The 21871-nt window shown below is 38.8% G+C and overlaps 1 protein-coding gene across 3 annotated transcripts in view; it reads right to left on the bottom strand.

Annotated features, from left to right (window-relative positions):
• MAK (male germ cell associated kinase) overlaps positions 1-15825 on the bottom strand; it is a 28485-nt gene extending 12660 nt beyond the window's left edge. For 2 of the 3 annotated variants that reach the window (XM_058831565.1, XM_058831567.1), the window contains exons 1-7: positions 14049-14370; positions 10087-10419; positions 8364-8418; positions 7313-7434; positions 6218-6297; positions 4451-4583; positions 4188-4359 (exon numbers count right to left, since the gene is read on the bottom strand). In XM_058831565.1, the coding sequence (XP_058687548.1) occupies positions 4188-4359; positions 4451-4583; positions 6218-6297; positions 7313-7434; positions 8364-8418; positions 10087-10187 (663 nt within the window). In that variant the 5' untranslated portion in view covers positions 10188-10419; positions 14049-14370. Of the gene's footprint in view, positions 1-4187; positions 4360-4450; positions 4584-6217; positions 6298-7312; positions 7435-8363; positions 8419-10086; positions 10420-14048; positions 14371-15700 lie in introns of those variants that run through there. The other variant, XM_058831566.1, reaches the window with a different exon arrangement.
• Between the last annotated feature and the right edge of the window lie 6046 nt (positions 15826-21871).

Below are 21871 nucleotides of genomic sequence, written 5' to 3'. Positions count from 1 at the left end.
AAAATTTAAGGCAGCTTGAGTCATGCTTGGTCTGTATGGCTCCTTCCTGTGCAGTTGAAAAGAAGCATTCCTGTTTTTCATGACAATTATTACACTAGTAAATGCAGCATCGGTCTCCAATGGCAGCCCTCCTGAGGTCTCCTGTAGCTGAAGGTGGAACCATCACCATGAATAACACACTTGGACACATTCTATCCAAAGGAGAGTGCAGCAGTACCAGGAATGGTACTGGACATCTGCCACAGAAATGAACCCAGCAGCTGACTTCAACATGTCCTCTTTACGGAAATAGCAGAGGTGAGGCCCTTCCATTCACCATGCCACAGTTGTATAACCATGATGCAAGCCTATACAATATAGCACTGATCCCTCCATTATGACAGTCAATGATTAAGTTACAACTAGACAGTATTGCAACATCAAAAAACCATGACCACCAGATAAGAATTTTTTTTTAAAGTGTTTGACTTTTCAAAAGTAAACCTTGAGGTCCTTTGTTGCTTGAAAACTGCATTCTTGGAATACAGAACTATAGGATTATCAAAGACCTCAAGAGATCATTTACTCCATGACCTTGTCCCTTCCTCACAGATGTTAAGTCTCAAAAAACTTCCAATTTCTAGCAATTCACAGCCAGTCTATACAGATTACTCCAGAGAGTAATCTCGTCAAGATTAGGAAAATGGAGGTTTCTTGTACAAAAATAAATGACCATTGTTAAGTGTCCTATCATCTACAGATATCAAGAAGGACTATCTGATTCTTCCCTCTAGAGTGGCCTTTTTATACAGTGGAAGGTGTATTTATTTTCCTTTCTTCCAGTCTTTCTTTGTACAGGCTAAAGAAACTTGAACAATTCCTAGGGTCTAGGCTTTTAAAGTTTTATTTCCTCTCTAGACTCTGACTTTTCTCTCTTGAAAAGGAAAACTCTAAACTGGGTACAATATATCAAGTGAAACAGAAAGATTAGTTGAGATGTTGATGGGCAATACTCCTTTCACTACACATTGGTATTGTATTTGTCTTTAGACATACAATACACTAAATAGCTCCTATGGCCTCTCCTACAGATTTGTTAGCTGGATGGTTACCCACAGCTATTTATATAGCTCATCATTCCTGCCTAAGTACAGCATTCTGTGCACTACTGAAAAAATGTCTTTAAAGCTACATCTCCTAATCCTATGCATTAAAAAAAACAAAAACACACTTCTAAATTCTAATCCTGTTTTCTAACATAATTCTTCTCAGCCTGCCATCTACTAGCTTAGGTAGCAAAATCTACTCCACCATACAGCCTTCAATACAATTAAAAAAATTTCATCAGATGAAGAACCACTCAAGTTCTATTAAATTCATCTTTTGAATAAGAGCCAGTGAAGCTTAGTCTCTGTGTAAGTCTTTCCAAACAGGTATGCTCTTTATCATGGAGTTTGTATATAATTATGCTACTGAGAATGTTATGAGGGACAGCATCAGAAACCTTACTGAAGACAAGCTATGACATTTGTGTTCTTCCTCTATCCACCAAGCTTATTACACTGCTACAGGGCAAACTGGACTGATTTGATACAATTTGGTCTTAAGGTACCATGAGAGCTCTTACTCATCTTTTTATGCACAACAGTTTTAGCTCTGTTACCATAGTCCATGGTAACAAAAAACTTCAAATATTATTGTAAATTATATTTATATTATTAACATCTGGTTAAAAAAAGTTTCAAGATTTCAAGGGACTTTCTATTTCACCACAGAGAGCTGTTTGTTAATTTACATCAATGGAGAAAGACTTCCCCCCTTCGCTGTACTGCCCTTCTTTATTAAGTTTGGTGGCATTCTGTCTAGAAATAGTGATAAAGCAACAGTTACAACAAAGTACCAAGGGCTGCATATTGAGCTGGTGAAGCATAGGGATAAGGTGAAAACAGTACAAGAGCAAAAATGAAAAATACATTTATATAAAAAAATTTAAAAATTCACAGTTACTTAAAATGCCATTGTCAGCCTTTAATGAAAATTCATTAAATAATCTCTCCTACTGAGATTGTCATCAATTTTTTCACCAAATACATGCATTACAAGTGCACCACCACTGCTAATACTTGAATGGTGCAATTTAATTTATTTATAAAATAAATAAAGCAACTTAATTTATAACATAAAACAAAATAGTCGCCTGACACTATTTAAAACACCCAGATTCACAGAAGTCATTGGTATGGTGTTATGGACTTAAACACAGGAAGGTAAACTGGAATGAAGATAGCTTCGAAGCACAATTCCTGTAATTCATTATTGCAGGATAACAGAATAAATGAAAATGCATGTCTGAAAAATAATATTTGTATTAAAATAACTGCTTACATTTTTCAGAATGTAAGTACTTGTAACAAACGCATTATTTGTTGTGGTAATTCCTATCATAATATTTAAGTACTCCTTTTACACAGCAATGTTCCTGAAGAATGCCTTAGCATTGTCACAAGGAGAGAAAATTCCCAAGTCTGCCCAGCAGATGACAGGGACACAAAGTAATTAATTAGTCCTCCTGATCTCACAGGGCTGACTTACAATGCCCTTAACTCTTAAGGTCTTTAGTGAAGGCTACAGTTTTCTCTGGAATACTGAGCTGGTAATATTCCTTGCTTTCCCAAGCAATAACCTTTCTAGTCAGGGAATGACAGACTCTAAACAGTCACAATTTGCTTCTGTTAGCTCCTTCTAAGGTTAGAGAAAAAAACACAGCAGTCAGCTCAGTGCTGCTCTGTGACTGCACATAGTGAAAACCTCTCTCTGATCTCCCTGCACTTCAGAGTTTATTTATGCTGTACATTAAAAATATTCTAGAAGCCAGCATTGTGCTGTCTTTCAGGCTTCATATGTACCAAAATGTTCCTCTTACTATCCTAGATTTGTGAGCTGCTTAGAAAGTTCATATCTGCATTTGAAAACTCAAGTCTTAAAATACTGCTCCTATTTCACATTATTCCTGAGGCACAACTGTGTCACAGCAAGCACTGTTTTACACATCACACCAATTTTCACTAAGTCCTCCTGACTCAATTTTCACTTCCACAATATATCATCTATAATTCTACACCTGACCTTTTCCTCTTTGCTCTGTCATGAGTTTGCACCTGTTTCTCAGTTTGTTCTCTTGGATGTTTTCCCACCACTTCAAGCTCTGTGTGTTCCTAGCTAAGCTTAATCTATTTCTGTTCTAAGTTTTCTGTTCCTTACTTCTCTATTGATAACAGTTCCTTTACTGGACAAGAACTGTACTATTTTATATAAGTAGAACACTAATGAAACTGATTTTTCTCTCTCCACCCTTAGGTTTTTCAGATCATTCTCAGATGTGTTTGGTTAGCTATCCCACCATGTTCTATTTGCACCCATAAAATACTGATACACATTTGCCATTTCTTACTTTAGTCTACAAAAATATTTAATAGCATATGGTCTTTTTTTCAGTTCATTCAAAATTTTGAAGGTAACCTTATTCTTTTCTTGCATGTTCTTCCATCCATTTACAAAAACAACTTTTAAACTGAATATAATTGCATCCATTTTTATATGCACTACCCAAATCTTCCTTGTAATTTTGAATGGCATTTAGCCTATTCAGAAAATAAGTGGAAAAAATTGCTTCCCCTCTAAAATACTACATGTTTTTCCTCCATTACTTCTTATTGCTAACAATATTTATGAGACATCTGTGTTTGAGATTAAATGTTTCCTTTATGCTTTAAAAATAAGAAAAGCATAATTTGTCTTATTTATGGTAACTTTTACAAGCTCTAAATTCTGTGTGCCAGCACAGAAGAATTACACTTTCAAATAGGGAAAGCAAATTGGCTCTGGTAAATTAAATCATAGGAGACTTCTGATTTGCTTTCCATTATAAATAACTTTAAATAACTAAATGAAATAATTTTGTCTGGCTTTCATCAGAGGAGAACAAGGCTTCACATAATGGTATGATACACAACAGATGTTAATATATAACAAGACTAGCACTATATGCCTTAATGGAAGCTAAAAAGAAATACAGTTGAGCAAAGAGTAAGTCTGCAGGCAACTTATTCAAACAATAATCCAATAGGTATGTTCTGAAAGGTAACACTGAATATTTTGTAATTTTTTTTTTTTTTTAATACAGTTGTGTGAGGCTTTTTAAGCCTTACCTTCTTTGGAGTCCCTAGGACTTGGCAAATTTTGAAGATTTCATCTACTTCACTTGTGCCTGGGAAAAGCGGTCTGAGTGTGTATAACTCAGCCATTATGCTGCCAACTGCCCATATATCAATAGGTGAGCTATAGACAGAAGATCTCAGCAAAACTTCAGGAGCACGATACCTGTGAGGATGGAAGGAAATAATAAATAAGTTAAAATGGGCATAGGAAGGTAAGTAGTTAAGCTGATGTATTAAATTCTTGATATACGTACCACCTGGTAGAAACATAATCTGTGTAAGGTGGCTGAGATCTTAATTCTCTAGCCAACCCAAAATCTGCAATTTTCACAAGTTCTGGTCCACTACAGAGAAGGTTTTCAGGCTTCATATCCCTATGAAAAAATCCTGTAGAAGACCAAACAGAAAAGATTCGGAAATTATCACAGAATCACTTCTTAAGCAGCAACCTCTAATAGGAGTAATCCAATATTTACTTTGGGATGTTTTAGAATAACATAGTAGCTTTCAGTTTTATTTATTTATTTATTTTAAAATTCAACATAAAATAATTTGAACCCTCCCCCAACAAATGCACTCATCTTCCCTCCAGTGATTATTACACCAAGTGCTCTTAAATTAACAAATGTAATGTCATCAACTGTCATTAGCACACTAAGGAAAATGAATTGCCTGGCAGCAACACCAAGTGAAAAACCAATTTCAGAATGAAATCTTTTGCAAAAACTACAACTGTTTTGTCAGTTTTGGTAATGGAAAATTTAGCATCTGACACACTTAACTTGATTCATAAAATTGCTTGAATTATTTCTAGCTAGTTATTTATCATTGTGACAACAATTTGGAGATACAGACATATAAAGGATATCCAAATCCTGCTCAGAAATGCTAACATTAGTAATGCAGGCACATAAAGTTTCTTCTATGCTTGCTGTTGTCTTGAGGACCTCTAGACCTGGGCAGTGGTTAAGTCACTAAGTAAATTAATTCTGCTGTTTAATTGGAAAACACAATTTGTTATTTTATACATTAGTTCAATTGAAATGCACTTGCTAGAATAAAGCACTGAATTTCTGCATGCATCAATTGAAAATGACTGTAAGAAATTGGCTGAAATTGTTGTAGTGAAATGTAAATGTTCAAATTTATCGTACCTCATATTCCCTAATACACTTATGGTCAAATCAAGATATTAATATTTTTCTTAAAGGAAGTTTTTCTTAAAATCTAATTTTCTCATTTAATTCACAGAGAAATGAGGTAGGAAAGGAGAATGCTAACAATCAGAGAACAGTATATTATCCTGATCAGAAGGACAAGAAAATGTCAATTTCTGGGTATTTGATAATACTGAACAGAACTAATTATTAATTTAATTCACCAACAGGCCTCTTCAGAATACATTGAAAGCAAATAAAACCTTGCTAGGAACACTGCTTCTTATTTTATTTTATTTTCAGTTAATGTTTTACTGTCTTTGGAAAGTTTTAAGGATCTCAATGGGATGTAAAGAACTACAAAATAAAAAAGTTGAGCATGAAGGTAAAAAGAAGTTTGATACAGTATGAAACTTTTTACTGTTGTGAGCACACCTCACCTCTTATTTAGACTGTGCCTGTAATTCCTAGAAACATCTCACTTGCAAAAATATTTGAATCCAGGTTGTATTTGATAAGGATACTGCTCGAATTTGAGTGAACAAGTTATTTTTGTATTTTTTATACTTAAAGTATCATACTAGTTATAGTATCTCAACACAAGAGTACTGATGTATCAATGCTTCTCAATTAGATCTTTTTGAGGAAGCAGAACTGTTTAGTACAGCACAGTATAAAAGTTTCTTTAGCTAGCTTATTCATCTGCTAACTAAAGTAGAAAAAACTACTGCAGTGTATGAACAACATCCAGTGCTTTCCAAGAGAAAGAGGAAAATCCAGTTATAGGAAAACAAAGAGTAACTGCAGGCAAAGTTTAAAACTGCACCACACTTGAGTTTGCTACACAAACTCCAGGAGACCTACCATGTTTGTGGATGAAAGCCAGCCCTTGCAATATCTGATACATCATGTTTCTGATGACTGATTCAGGGAAAAACTTGTTTCTGTGAAGGAAAAAGATAAAAAACTTAAATAATTGAAAAAAATAATGTATCTTCTGAACACACGTTTCTTTATATTGCCTAACACATCATGAACATGTGAAAACAGACCCATCAAGTCAAAATAAGAGAGATGCAACTCTCATTTCAAAACTCTACTGGGCCTTAATCTCAACCACTTTAAGTGCAGCAGCAGAACTTCTGTGCTGAGAGGTTCACAGTGCTATCTCTCTGTAGAAGCTGGCTGGTCAGCTTGACCAGGTGAACGTGGAATGCAGAGTGTTGTAGCAAGGCAGAGATGGCACAGTGCAGCACTGGCAGATGCATTACTCAGCAGTGCCCTTCAGGGAACCCTGGTAAGAGCAATTCTGCTCAGCTGCAGAGTAACACTGTGCTAATGTCACCAGCAGCTACCTCAGGATGTCAACCCAAGAGCTTGGCACATTAGGAGATACAAGTGAGTGACAAAGTCTGAAGGAAACCCACACTGAAGGCCAAACAATTCATCAAAGGAAAATGTTATTGAAAAGGCAGGTCCCATTCTGAAGTCCACTTTGCAAGCCTTGCTATGTACTGTTTATCCAAGATTGCAACATCAGAGTTAGCCTATATACAGGCCATTCTTGCAAGGATGTATGCATGTACCATCCCCACCTTAAGCCAAGCCCATGAGCAAAAGTAGCACGAATACTCACCCAATTCTTCTTTCATTAAAATGAAGGCTGTTGAAGAAAAAAAAACACCAAAACACAACAATTTGGAATTTCTCTCATGGCTCTACACAAAGGCATGCAAACTCTCCTGTTAACAAGTAATCAAATTTATTTTCAGAGGCATTACAATATGCAGAGCAATGCCAAATTCCACCTTCAGATAAGAGGGTACAGTGACTCCTGTTTACATTAATAAGGCAGCAAGAAGAGCCATAATCAGAAACCCCAAAGCGTTCTTCAAGGCAATATGAGAATCATTAAATAAAGCATGATAGCACACTACTTTTCTGTGAAAAAAGACATACCTATCCTTCATTAGCTGATAGAGATTTTCCTTCATGTATTCAAATACAAAGTACAGGTGGTCATTCTCTCGTATGACTTCCTTCAATTTTATTACATTGGCATGGTTTAGTTTCTTCAGAGACTGCAACAGAGCAAAATATAGCTTCAGATAACCCCACAGTGACCCTGATTCCTTACCAGAACTAAATTTTAGCTTATAAGTTTCTAGCATAGAATTCACACAACATATTCATATGATACCCCATTATTTATCTTGTAATCTGTTTTAAAGAACAACCCAGAAGTCTGAATAAATTTCAAATTAAAAGCAACTATATAAATAGTAGTTTAAACCTATTTCTAGGGATTACCTCAGAGCTGGAGTAAAGATTAGCACAAAAACCTAATTCCCTACAACAAAAGACAAATCTGAAGCTGTAAGAGCTCTTGCTTGCTGAACTGAATAAGAAAACACATTGGGTTTTTGTTTTTTTCTTTCCTTTCTCTTTACATGAAACTCTCACGAAGAAGGATTCTCTTACAGATGTTTGTTTTGGACATACTGATTTGAGTGAAATCTCCAATAAGTTAAATCTAAGGCCTCTTAATAGGGAGCTTTGTATATACAGAAAATCAGATGCCCCGAACATGGAATTATTTGGAATTTAAGCCCAGGTTTTCAAGTGTTATTCTATCGCTTGGCTAGCCAAAACTCCCAGTGCTTTCTACAGATGCCCCAAACACAAGATATATGGAATGGTTACACAGAAAATCTGAAAGTAAAACTAAACTGGAGGATGGTAAACCACAGAAATACACACATACAAAATGAATTTATTTTCTTTTCTCAATGGCAAGAGGCTTGGCCATGAGACATGGCCACTGCTCGAGAATAATGGGATATTCCACAAATCAGCAGGACCTTTAAGAGTGCCAGCAGCCCATGGTTTTGTGACATCTGTCAGCATTTACATGTTCAGAGAGTTTGGCTTGGACATGGTAGTAGCTCTTTTCCTTCATGCAAGCCTAACCAGACACTTATTTTTAAATGCGGTATGTTCACCACTTTACCTTGACTTCTCTCAAATTCATACATTCATCCCATGAATAAAACTTTCTTTTCATTCTGAAATAAAGTCCGAGATAAAGTATTTTCAGTGAACAGTACAGAATGCCTTTAAAGTTAGAAAATATAATTCAGGTTTTCTAACTTCATCTATATTTTGAACTCAATTTAAAACATTCTAGCATACCCATCAGCAATGTAATTAAAATCAAAGTCAACACTTAGAATTGCTAAAAATTTCCAGTCATTAATCATCAAACACTGAAACATATTTTTAAAAGAGTACAGCTACAGTCCAAAGTAAAAGTGACATAAACCCGCTTTGTATCATTTGAATTGTGCTTTTAGCAATAAAGTAAGCAACAATGACACTGCACATATAACATGGAAAATCACGTCTTTATGAATAGGTTGCACATTCTAGGAAAACAAAAAGAATTAACTTTTTGAAATCTGCAAAATATCTGTTATAATTAAGCATCTGACTTGATCAGTCATTTTAAAGATCTGTTCCAATATATTAATTTCAAAAAGAAAGGTTACATTTTTTTCAAGCAACATCATAGCTTCTAAACTAATTGCTATACCTAACAGTGTAATACATTTATTTGTAAGTCCTGCATAAATCCAAATGTGGACGTTTGGTGTTGCTCAGATCTTGGGATGAAATTGTGAATGACATTGCTGTGTTTCAGTTAAGTTTTAGCACTTAAAGTGAAGAGATTTAAACCCAAGATTTTAATTTAGAATAAAAGTATCTTCAAGCAAAACTGCCCTCTCAAGTCCCAAACTTAAAAATCATGCAACAGAATTCCAAATCCTGAAATCACAAGAATGAACCACTTTGCACAAAATGTTGTTCCTTTTGCTAAAAATAATTAAAATAATCAATTGGAGATTCTTTCTTTAGCTTAGATTATTATTAACTTCAGTAACAGTACCAGCAAGATATGGTGGAACCTGAAATACTCAGAAATTCTTAAAGAAAAAGTCAATCCATTATATTACAATTATCTTACTGCAGTAAATCCATAAATGAGAGAACAAAGTCTGAGCAAGATACAATTTCTGGTATTTCAACTTACACTTTATATCCTGCTTGCAACTCTCTAGGAATACAAGGGGAATTTCCTCACACCTTGAGCAGAATTTTTCTTGTTTCGTAATCATCTTTTAAGGCAAGTATGACAATGCTCTTGATTACACAGAATACAAGTTTATTAGAGCCAAAGAGACAACCTTTATTTACCTGATTAGATTGTTACTGTTATTTATCACTGTAGCAACACGTGAAACCTAATGCAGTACTTACAAAGATTTGAGGAGCTGGGATGGAATTTCAAATCTACCTGTTAAAATTGCTATTCCTGCAATCCATACAAATAACCTCCCTAATTAATTGCATTCACTTTTGCTTCTCCTTTGGAGCTGGCATAATGACATTTTTAGAAGGAAGAATGTTCAAAATGAACAAAAGCAGCATGCAATTTTACAAGCCAATGTAAATCAGTAAATTAAACTTATGTGTCTCTCTTTTGATCAGTTGCCAGAATTCTGACTCACAATCATCTGTTAAACATCTTAATTTAAACAAATAATTTTGTTATGTTAATTTCCTTTTAAACGGGGACTTTCTTCTATTCTACACAAATGGAAGGCAACAATAAAGTCAAAAGTGAAAAATCTAAGATTTTGCAAGCACCTTTACTGAATTGAGATGCTACATACCTTTTGATAGCCACAAGTTCTCCTGACTCATTGCTCTTCCCCATCAACACGCTGCCATAGGTGCCATCACCCAGTTGTTTCATAATTGTGTAACGATTCATTTTTTACTCAGACAGCCAAAAGCTTATAAAATGCTAAATGTCTTCTGTTTTATTAAAGGGTTCTGTGTTCTTTGATTGTCTTAAGAGAAATCTCCTTCCAGACTGTTTTATGTTGGTGAATGTTTCTCATAACTGAGCAGGATATTCACTGCTCTCTTCCAAACTATAGCTACTTTGAGATCCAGTTACGAAGAAAGTGAGACAGAAGAACATGGTCATTCTTATACAGATCCTTAAAAAAAAACAAACAAGAAAAAGACTAAGTAGTTTTACAGTACTTTAGGAAAGAGACACTACTATTTGTATCAAACAATAACACCCTCCAGAGCCATATGTGCTCATTAAATAGACTTAGATGTAGTTAGTACCCTTAAATTTTTCAAACCACAGAAGGTGCTTACTGTACAATTAGGGTTAGAGAAAAGAGAGACTGGAGAGTGAAGGCTACTGTCATAATACCTTAGAATCACAAAGTGTTTTTAAAGCTGGTGTATTCTGAGGGAAGCCCTTACTCTGAATTTGCAGACAGCAGCAGCTTCCTGAACTGTAACAGAGGCACAGCTGAAGTTTTGGAAAACATAAGGACAAAAATTTTGTGCAGAGTGCTGTGCCAAACTTAGGGTCTGAACACTGTGTTTTGGATTGGTAATACAAGCAGGCTTTCTATGCTTAATAGTTATTGAGGAAGGGAGGTGAAGGAACAAAATAACCAGTGCATTCTTACCCACATAAACTGTTTGTTATTGATGTACATGGACATCTTGCTCTGAAGTTCACATAATTCTTAGGCACGGTAATGGCTGAAGAGTTAAGTTTATTATTTAGTTTTACAAGGCTTATAGAGAGAAGCATAGAGCTTACATGCACTGGTATGGAAGATTAAATCTGAATTGTCATTTGGAAAAGAATCCATATTGAATAATGTTGAATTGCCAAATTTTAATTCATGCAAATATTAATTTGAATCCCAATCCAAGTTTAAATCTGAACCTCAGCTTCCATTACACACAATACTATCAATCGCCAAGGCTTCAGATGAAGGCCAGTTGCCTGATGGCACGTATTTATATAACTCACAAAAGTCACCTACTTATTTATGCAGGACTAGGAAAAACTAACAACCTCTCTTTGTACCATTTACTTGTTTTTACTTTTACTATATATATACTTTTACTTTATATATATACTTGTTTTTACATTTACTATATCCCAAATGCTAATACACAAACAAACACTGAATGTTAACTGAAAAATATCATTCTCTATCTTTCGCCTCTGCTGTCTGAAAATACAAAATAAAACTCAAATCAATGGGAACACACCATTGGTCTACCTTTACAGGAGATGGAGAACTCAGCATGCAACTCTCTAGTCCTTATCCTTATGCCAGAATTAGCTACAGTCTGGTCTGTTCAAACAGATTAAGAAACTCTGATTTAGCTGATAACAAGACTCAGGCTTGAGATTTACAGGTCTGGCAAAATAACAACAAAATTGGCTTTTCAAGGAGCGTGAAATACACATTCTCAAGCAGACTTGCCTGCTGTGTAAAGGAAACAGCTGCCTGGACATTAGACCAATTAATGCTAAGCTGTTCTTAGTTGAAATGCTGCTTCCTGAAAGAAGTCATAACACAGAGTGTTACTACTCCCTGTTGCTCTGTTTCCAGGAAAGAGTCTCACATCACCTGTCAAGATGCCAGTAGCAAGTGGCCTAGTGGACGTCTCAATTTATAATCTTTGCACCAGGCAACCTTCACTCTGACAGGGAAAGTTATAAAAAAGTTTTTTTCCACATCCATCTACACTTCCCCTCCCCTAAAACCACAGCTATAGTGAAATAAGATTTCTAGTTCATAGCATATTCTGGAACAAAGCTAAAAAACAGATTTAACAAAAAGTAACATAGACACCTCAAGTTATGACTAGATTTTAGATTAGATTTTCATATATTTAAGCAAATTGTTTTTCTCAGAGTTCAGCTTTATCATATTCCCCAAAATGCCTGCATGCACTCTAGTCTTTAATACCATCAATACTACCTTTTTACAACAAGGCTATTTGCTGACTCTGGTAATAAGCAGATGATCAAGTGTGTTTATTCCAAGTTAAGATACATTCTGCATACACATCTTGCAAGTTGTCAATGGTTAGCTCTACATATATATTAAAAAAAACAAACCAACACAAAAACCTTGAGGGTATTCTTGCACCCATTTTAAAATACAGCCACACATCTAAAGCATCAGCATGTGTATGCATTTTGTGTATAGATTTACAAAGGCATACCATGTGAAGTGAAATGTAACAAGCTTTGTGTGCTTTCTCTGTTTCAACAAATATCATCCTGCATTGTTTAAGGCTTTTTTTTTTTTTTTTTGAGGGATTCAGCAATATCTGCCACAGATGGCCCTAGCTTGAACTCCTAGAGTTACATTAAAAAGTTGGAGAATTTGCATATATTTCATGCTTAGCCTTTTGCTCTCCAATGAAGTGGACCAAAAACAACATGAGGAAAACTTGTATTTGCAACAAACAGAAAAAGATCTAGGCACAAACCTTAAGTTTTGACCTTTAAATCCTCTAATTTTGGTCCCTAAATCCTAACAGCTTTCCAAGCAATTCTCATTGGAGTATATATTAATCATATGCTTTTACAATTATTCCTTTTGTCCAATTCTAATATTTTGGCACGTACAATCAAAACAACCTCACATAAAATTTCCCTCCAGAAATTCTGTGTAATACAGGACATCACAGATCCAATTATTCATTTTGTCTGTTCTGCAATATATTTTATTGCCTTACTCCTTTTCTGCTTTAATTCTTAGGGTACAAAAACACCTGATCATGTAAAGTACAGAAAAGTCAACACAGTCCTTCAATGCTCAAGTGAAAGTGTCAAATCCACTCCATGGAAATGCACAGAACAAGGTGTGAAAACCATGTACCCCAATAACAATGTCTGTGTACCTTCACAGCTACCCCACACTGACATGTATTGGAATGACAGAGCACGATAATTAGAATATAAACGTTCCAGAAATTCACATTTCACTACAAAAGACTTCTGCATACTTTGTAGTTTATATCACCCATACCCAGCTCAGGTGTGCAATTTTTTCCTCAGTGGTCTAACTGTATTTTCTTTTTCAAATCTGCAGTTCAGTTTTGTCCTTTGTACCAACCTGAGGAAAAGCAAGGGCCCAATCTCACTTTTCTGGTTAAAATATGCCTTTGAAGTGGCCTTTTCCATAATAATGCTTATATGATATTATTTCCTCAGTGATGCAAAGCTCTAAAATGTAAAATTGTCATAACAGCTACCAAACAGATGAGAGAAATGCTGGTCTAAACAACAGCTTGCTCGATACTCTTAATGACATACTGCGCATAATCTCTTTACACAGTATTAAGGAAAGATTAAAGCCAGGGACAAATAGAGGACAAAACACAATAGCTTGACAGATTCTATAATTTGTGGAAATTTAGTGAATCTGAACAAGTACTAGAGAATGGAAACAAAACATCGCTTTTACTGTATTACTGGCGTTTTAAGCACTAGCAGCTTAAATAATAATAATATTATAAATATTATATTATATAATTATATATATTATATCAATAATAATATAAAATTAATAATAATTTTATATTATTTTAGATGTCTGAATTAAATTTCAAAATGTAATGAATAGCAGCAAATCACCTACATTTCTTGTACACATATACTAGGCTTTACCAAGAGTTCTGCATTTGCATCCTAAACAAACTACTCTCAAATAACTATAAACTAGGATATATGACCCAATAAGACCTCCCAAGCAGAGAAGCAAAACACTCACAACCCAGTTTTACCAACCTGTTTACAATAACTGATGAAATCACCAGGACTGTTTGCGTGGCACAGTATTGTTCTCAGTCATCAGAACTGGCAGTATTGCACAGCACAGAATGTATGCTGATAGAGATTTTAAAATTTTTAAAAAACCAAAACCAAACCCAACACCAAATCCAACCACAAAACAACAGATTTTGCTATAAAGAACCTTCTTGGTAGAGACTGTATATTACTAAAGCTGCCAGTAATCATGTCCCATGACAGGTGGATCCAGTTCTTGAGATTAACCTCAAATCCATTACTCTAATCGAGGACCAGCAGTCATTTAAAAGCATGACACTCAGCTGCAAGAAAGAAGTCAATAACATTGACAATAAATACTGATGCTTTGAAATAGACTGCCTTAAATTATTTTTTTTTAAGTCCCTTTAAAATCTCATATATTGTTCCACTTGTGTGTATCAGGCATTCAAAATGGGGCATTATCAAATCAAGAGCTCCAGTTTGCTCTAAGTATTTTTCCCCGTTTTGTTCCAAACCAGCTTTGGTTTCAAACCAAAATTATTCACACCAATTTTTTCAGCAGATTACCACCATGCCAGCAAGGCTACCTCTTTCTACGCCCAGGAAACCCCTTCCCACAACGCAGTACAGCAAGTTTCAGGATAACAATGGTTTCAGTTCTGCTGGAACTTAAGGTCTCCAGTTTTGGGCAGCATCCAGAAGGAAAGTGAACCCCTCATCTTTCAGCATCTGCACCACTGTAAGTTTCAATACAACACAGAATCGTTATGGTTGGAAGGGACCTCTGGAGATCATCTAATCCAAACCTCCTGTCAAGGCAGGGTCACCTAGAGCAGGTGACACAGGAACATACCCAGGTGGGTTTGGAATACCTGCAGAGAGGGAGACCTCCCTGGGCAGCCTGTTCCTGTGCTCTGCCGTCCTCAATGTAAAGAAATTCTTCCCCATCTTGAAGTGAAACTTCTCATGTTTCAGTTTATGGCCATCGCTCCTCATCCCGCCACTGGGCACCACTGTAAAGTCTGGCACCATCCTCCTGGCACCTGCCTCTGAGATAACTATACGCACTAATGAGATCCCCTCTCAGCCTAGAGACTGGAAACAAATGCTTGTTTCCATTTCAGTTCCAGCTGGTGACATTCAGTCGCCTCCCAAGTGTGCGCAGGTACCTTCCTTAACACAGCGCCAAGGGGAGCACGGCGCCCCTGCCGCTCACTCAGGCTGTGAAACTCGGCACCGCCCGGCCTGCGAGTTTCACCCCGCTTCTCCTAGACAAAACTTCACCTCCTCTCATTAACCGCGGACCTCTCGGGCCGCCAAGGCCCGGCTCTACGCTACCGAAGCCAAAGCAGGCAGGGTGCGTGTCCCCGCAGGCTCCGCACCCACGCGGCGCTGCCGCTCCCGAAGCCCAGCACTGCAGCGGGGCAGCTCCCCACACACGCAAGTCCACCCCGCTAGCGACCCCCGAACCACAGCGGGGCCGGCAGCAGCCCTCCTCTCCAGGAACGGAGCTCCGAACGCTCCCGCGGCAGCCCAAACCGGCACCTCCTCCGTGCTGGGAGGACCCCGGGAGGCCCAGCCCCCGGGGCACGGGCGCTCTCCAGCCCCGCCCGAGGGGCACTCGCCCCGTCCCGCCGCCCCCCACTCACCGCGGCGCTGCGGGCGGAGCCAGCTCGGTGCCGCCGAGCCCCCGGCCCGCCCGCCGCTTCCCTCGGCCGGGCCGCTCTGCCCCGTCACCGGGGCGACGGGCGCGGGGCCGGGCCCCGGCTGGGGCGGGCTGAGGCGGGCCCCGGTGGCAGCACCGCCCTCCCGGCCCGGGCACGGCTGCCCGGGGATGCCAGGTGGAGCGGAGGAGCTGGGAGGCCGTGGATAAACAGCGCTGTGGGGAGCGGAGCCACCACCCTGTTGGAAAGGGAGCGGTGCGCAACCGGAGCCGAGCCTGGCGACCACAGCCACGTCACGGGTTCCCTAATGGTGGCCCCATGATACGCGACAATCCTTATTATAATTGCTGCCATAGTAATTATATATTGAGTATATATTTGGTGCTCTGGTGAAACCCCACCTGCAGTGCTGCATCCAGCTCTGGGGTCCCCAGCACGGGAAGGACATGGACGTGTTGGAGCCAGTCCAGAGCTGTGTACTCTGTGATGCTCGGAGGGCTGGAGCATCTCTCCTGTGAAGACAGGCTGTGAGAGAGTTGGAGCTGCTCAGCCTGGAGAAGAGAAGGCTCCAGGCTGACCTTAGAGTAGCCTTCCAGTACCTAAAGGGAGCTTTCAGGAAAGATGGATAGAGTCTATTTACAAGGGCACGGACAAAGGGATAACGGCTTCAAAGTGAAAGAGACTAGATATTAGGGGAAAAAATCTTTACTGTGGTAGTGGTGAAGCACAGGCACAGGTTACCCAGGGAAGTTGTGGATGCCCCATCCCTGGAGGTGTTCAAAGCAGGGTTGAATGGGATTCTGCACGTCCTGATCTAGTGGAAGGTGTCCCTGTTCATGGCAAGGGGGTTGGAACTAGACCATCTTCAAAAGCAGATGATCTTCAAGGTCCCATTCCAATCCAGACCATTCTATTATCATATGAAATAAAGCTACCAGCTAAGCCACAGTGTACTTAGGATTTGTACAGAAATTCCCACCTGTGATATTCACAGCTGCAGTGAAACCTGAGGGATTTTTTTACCCTTAGCATTTAAAAAAAAATATTTATTGTAAGCAATTTATTAAAATGCATGTTGCTAATACTGATGCAGGGGAGAAACTTTGAGTGGTCTATTCTAATTTTCTAAATTATATGTATTTCTGTTACAAAAATAATAATGAACTTTCTTCTTAATCCTTTGTAATCATGCATTTCTCCAGGGTGTACAGAAGGCACAGTTAATAAAAAGGGCATATTTAGTGTCTGATCCAGAGGTGCTTTTGGCAGGGGAGTCTCATTTTAAGCTTCAATTCTCAACATTAGCTGGAGCTAATTTTTTAAAAAAATAAAAAATACAAAATACTTTTTAATGTTTTTGAGAGTGGGGGACAAGAAGAGGAAGTGATCATTTCAACACCATAACTACTAGAAGCACCATGGAGGGAAAGGCAGAAAATTGCTTTAGAAATTCAGATTCTTATCTGCTTTGCCAAGCTGGAAGCTCAGGCTTGCTGAGCAAAAATTGGAAGCTGTCTTCATTTTACCTTTTTTTTCTCTCCCTTCCCTGTTCCTCATTAATTGGTGTGGTAACTTTGTGATTGTTTAAGAACTGCTGACAGATTAATTGATTCTGCCTGAAGTCAACTGGGTGGAACGTGGGGCTATGGGAATCGGTTTTCTGGAATTCAAAGGATTTGACCACTTGCACATAGCTTGCTGAAATGAAAGTACAAGAAAACAACATTATATTTTCTGAAACAAAATATGCCTGTTTCCTTTACTGAAATAAAACATCAGAGGTGACTGCCAGGTAAAATAAAGTTCAAAGGTGAGACTTGGACATAAGAAGGAAGAAAGTACTGTAACCCACGCAGCAGAATTCAGGCAGAGATTCAGCAGGAGCTGACTGTATGGAGCAAATAATTTAACCATGCATTAGCCTCTAAGAATATGTTTGATCACTATTACATGGGTACATCCCTACCTTACATATGAAAAAACACCTCTCCACTGTCAGTGGAAATGATGCAGCAGCTACCCTGTGATTTCCTCTCTCTACAGTTTAACCACATGCCATGACTAAATTTCCTTTCCCAGTGATAAGCTCCCTCCTCTGATGCTGCCACTCAATTTCATGAGAATGGTTTGGGCTGGAAGGAACCTTAAAAATCATCTGATTCCAACCTCCCTGCCATGGGCAGGAGCACATTCCACTAGACCAGATGTCTCAGAGCCTGATCCAACCTGGCCTTAAACACTTCCAGGGCATCCACAGCTTTTCTAGGCAACCTGTTCTATAGCATCACCACCCTCACAGTAAAGAATTCCTGCCTAATATCTAATCTAAATCCACCCTGTCTCAGTGTACAGCCTTTCCCCCTTGTCCTACATGTCCATCCCTACATGCCCATATAAAAAGTCCTTCTCCTGCTCTCTTGCAAGCTCCTATTAGGTACTGGAAGGATGATACAAGGTCAGCCCAGAACCCTTTTTTCTCCAGAGTGAACAACCCCAGCTCTCTCAGCCTATCTTCATAGGAGGGGTGCTCCAGTCCTCTGAGTATCTTCGTGGCCTCCTCTGGACCTTGCTCCAACAGGTCCATGTCCTTCTTTTGTTGGGGGACCCAGATCTGGATGCAGCACTGCAGGTGGGGTATGACCAGAGTGGGGCAGAGGGGCAGAATCACCTCTCCCAGCCTGTTGCCACTCTGCTTTAGATGCAGCCCAGGACACGTTTGGCTTTCTGGGCTGCTGGCACACAACAAACATCCCCAAGTCCTTCTCCTTAGAGCTGCTCTCAATCTGTTCTCCCCCAGCCTGCATTTGTGCTTGGGATTGCCCTGATCCACATGCAAGACTTTGCACTTGGCCTTGTTGAACTCCATCAGGTTTGCACAACCCCACCTCTCCAGCCTGCCCAGGTCCTTCTGGATGCCATCCCTTCCCTCCAGTGTGCTGACTGCACCACACAGCTTGGTTTCATCATCAACCATGCTGAGAGTGCATTCAATCCCACTGTCCATGTTGCTGAACAAGATAAAATGTTCTTGGTTGCCTGTGGTATATTTTCAGTCTAATTGCAGTCACTTATAAGAGATCTGACTTAAGCAAGAGGTTGATGTTTAAATAATTTCTGTATTAGTTTTGCACAACAGAAATGTTCAAGTCTATATTCTGTTACCAGGACCTTGTGTCTGTCAATTATTAGTACTTTTTGCAATGGTCCCCAGCATTTCACACACGTGATGACAGAAAGGCTGTAGACAGGACTTGCCAGTGTTTGAGCCAGGCTGCAGCACGGTGTGGAGTTGAAGTACAAGCACTGCAAGCCAGTCACTTAACACTTCATTTTGTCATAAAGACAGGAGAGAGGTGCTGTCCTGTGCTTTTGCTATGAACCAGGAAACTAAAGGAAAGGCAACAGGATGGAACAAAGAGACCCAGGATGTTTGTGAGCCCTGCTAAAGCACCTCAGAGAACATCCTTATGCACCTGCTTTCCTACTTATTTTTACAAAACAATACATGCAGACCCACTGGTAATTTTCTGTTGAAAGAACCTCCTTTGGTTGTGATCCTTAAAGGTGTTGATGCTATGCTCAAGTGCCAGCCAAAATACCTGAAACTGCCTTCTCCCAAACACCATCACAAGTGCCAGCATGCATGCTGTAGCTTATAGGAATTGTGTAAACTTCATTTTTCTGTTTGTTTGAATAAGATTGAGCCAAACAAGCAATGTTTCCCTGTGATACTTACTCACACCTGTGTCATCCCACTGATCTTTGAGTCTCACGTGGACTCTTTCAAGCCTGGAGAGATGCTGTGTTGAAATGCACTCTCCATTTTGCACAATCTCAGGTAAACACTATCTGGTTCACCTTCCCCTTGCTTGTGAGTAACAGACAGATATTTAACTTTATTTAACTTTAGGCATCTAGAACACCAAGGGCAGTAATCCAGGCATGGGTAACTTCTGTGCACTGCTTGTTATTTCTCAGGCAGAGGGATTTTAACAGGCCTGGACTTATTTTTTGCTCTATATGTTGGGAGGAACCACTCCAACACTAAATGCCTCAGTTTTTCCCTTTTTGTCTGCATGTGACTTCTACTGATAAGGGTGGGAATGACATGAACTTTCCTAAATGCACCCCTAGAGCTGTGTTGTGCATCCTATTAAATGGTGTCTCTCAGGAAATATAATCTACTTTGGTGAAAGCTGTCTCAGCTATAGCTTTGCCCCAAAAAGACACTAAGAAAATCTCGGAAAATCCCCAGAAAGTAAAAAGTCTCGGATCATATTCAATTCTGTTGCACTGGTGGTTTCTATTCATGGAACTGAGAGAAAAGTTTGTCTCTGTCTTTAAGGTGATAGTTTGTACCCCCAAATGAAGAGATGACTGCTTTGGACTCAATAAGCCCCAAACAGCCAAGTTCCTGCATACTTTGTAGCATTTAGCACATTTGAAATGCCCTCAGATAACCTGCTTTTGGAAGAGGATCAAGGGCTAAGTAAATTGCTCAGACTCTCACTGGAGGTCTTTAGCAGGACTGGGTGGATACATGTGGTCATGGAGCAGAACAGTGTGCTAGGCTCTGTCCACCCCCCATGAAGAGATGTGACCATGAAGTGATACCACAGGTATTTGCATCTGTCAGGCATGCATTTCATGGGTACACAATTGAAAGACATTGTCCTGGGCCTATTTTTTCTGGGAGGCATCCGTTCAGTGTTTGGGCTTTTAACCTTTGCCATTGCAAGGCTGCTGTTTTGGTACAAGGGGCATCCTCAGCAAGGGGACAGATGGTGCTTTACCTCAGTAGGGCCCTTGTAACCCATTTGAAGCCAGAGCCCCAGGAGACTGACATTTGAAAGCACCTTCTCCTCTGCTCCTTCTGTGATTTTGCCATAACAGCTGGAGTTTGTTAGATGGAGATGTCTGTCAGAATATAGGGTACAGGCTGGTTAAGGGCTCCTCTCAGGTGCTCAATGCAGGAACAGAAACCATACTTGAAAGGGACGATTAATGGAAGAGAAGGTGATTACTCAGGGACCATCTTGCTTCAGGATGCTGCTTTGCCTCAGGAACAGGCTTTTAAATTCAATGCTGCAGCTGTATAAACCTACAATGAGGCTTTCAATTTCAGGTTGGTTTTTTTTTTTGTTGATGTTACAAAAGCTCCCATTGCCTTTACATTTATGTATTTTGAAGAGAAAAACTGTTTACAGCTCTAGACTTTTTCCATCTGGTTTTTTATCTGTAAGAGGTAACATACAGCTAATCTCATCCCAGGCAATTGTACAAGAGCGGAATCAAGGTAAAGAAAGACTGCAATAACCTTTAGAGTGGTTTTATTTGTTGTACTGCTCAGATGATGCAGCAAGGTAATCACCACTGTAGCTTTCCACTGTGCTTAAACTGCTGTCATATTTATTATAAATAAATCCACACCCTAAAAGTAGCATCTTAACACAATTGGCTGCATTTTCTTTACTGGTGTATAAATGTCTGCTTTAAAGGCTCGGTTTAATTGGATAGCATAATGATTTAAGCATACAACTACAATGACAAGTTTTATACCAGTAATGCAAACTGCATGCAACCCCCACAGCTTGTCTTTTTTAATAGTGTGCACTATTTTAATAACTTGTGCTTGAGTTGTGGTTGGCTAACTCCTCTAAAATCCCTATAAAATAGAGAAATTTACAACTCTAATATTTTCCTTGATTTTTCCATCTGCAGTGAATCTTTCCAGCTTTTTTAGTCATTTTGTTTGGGCTTACTCCCCTCTTATACTCTTTTTTCCATCCTTTAAACTTATAAGGCTATAAGCCTTGATTTTTTATTCTACATGTCAAATGCCTCAATATGACTTGGCATACAGCTGAGAAATCCCAGTTCTGTAAACAGGCTTAGAGTTATACATTGCTAAACACCAAAATTTTGCATCAGTCTTTCTGGCTAATAACTCACAGATCACCTTTTTTTTTCACCCTTTTAAAGGTCAGTATGTAGGCTAATTACCAAATTGATGCTGTTCACTTGAATCCCTTCCTATCAGTAATTTAAAACACTTGGTAGAAGAATTGCCATAAGAGTTTAACAAAAACCAAGAGAGATATACAGCAAGTACACTAGAGCTAAAAGACAAGATAAGCTTGCTGCAGGTGAATTAAT

This window comes from Poecile atricapillus, chromosome 2 (genome assembly GCF_030490865.1).
Source record: "Poecile atricapillus isolate bPoeAtr1 chromosome 2, bPoeAtr1.hap1, whole genome shotgun sequence".
Lineage (NCBI taxonomy): Eukaryota > Metazoa > Chordata > Aves > Passeriformes > Paridae > Poecile > Poecile atricapillus.
The sequence above is the reverse complement of the archived record's forward strand: the minus strand, read 5'-3'. Positions and strand labels throughout refer to the sequence as shown.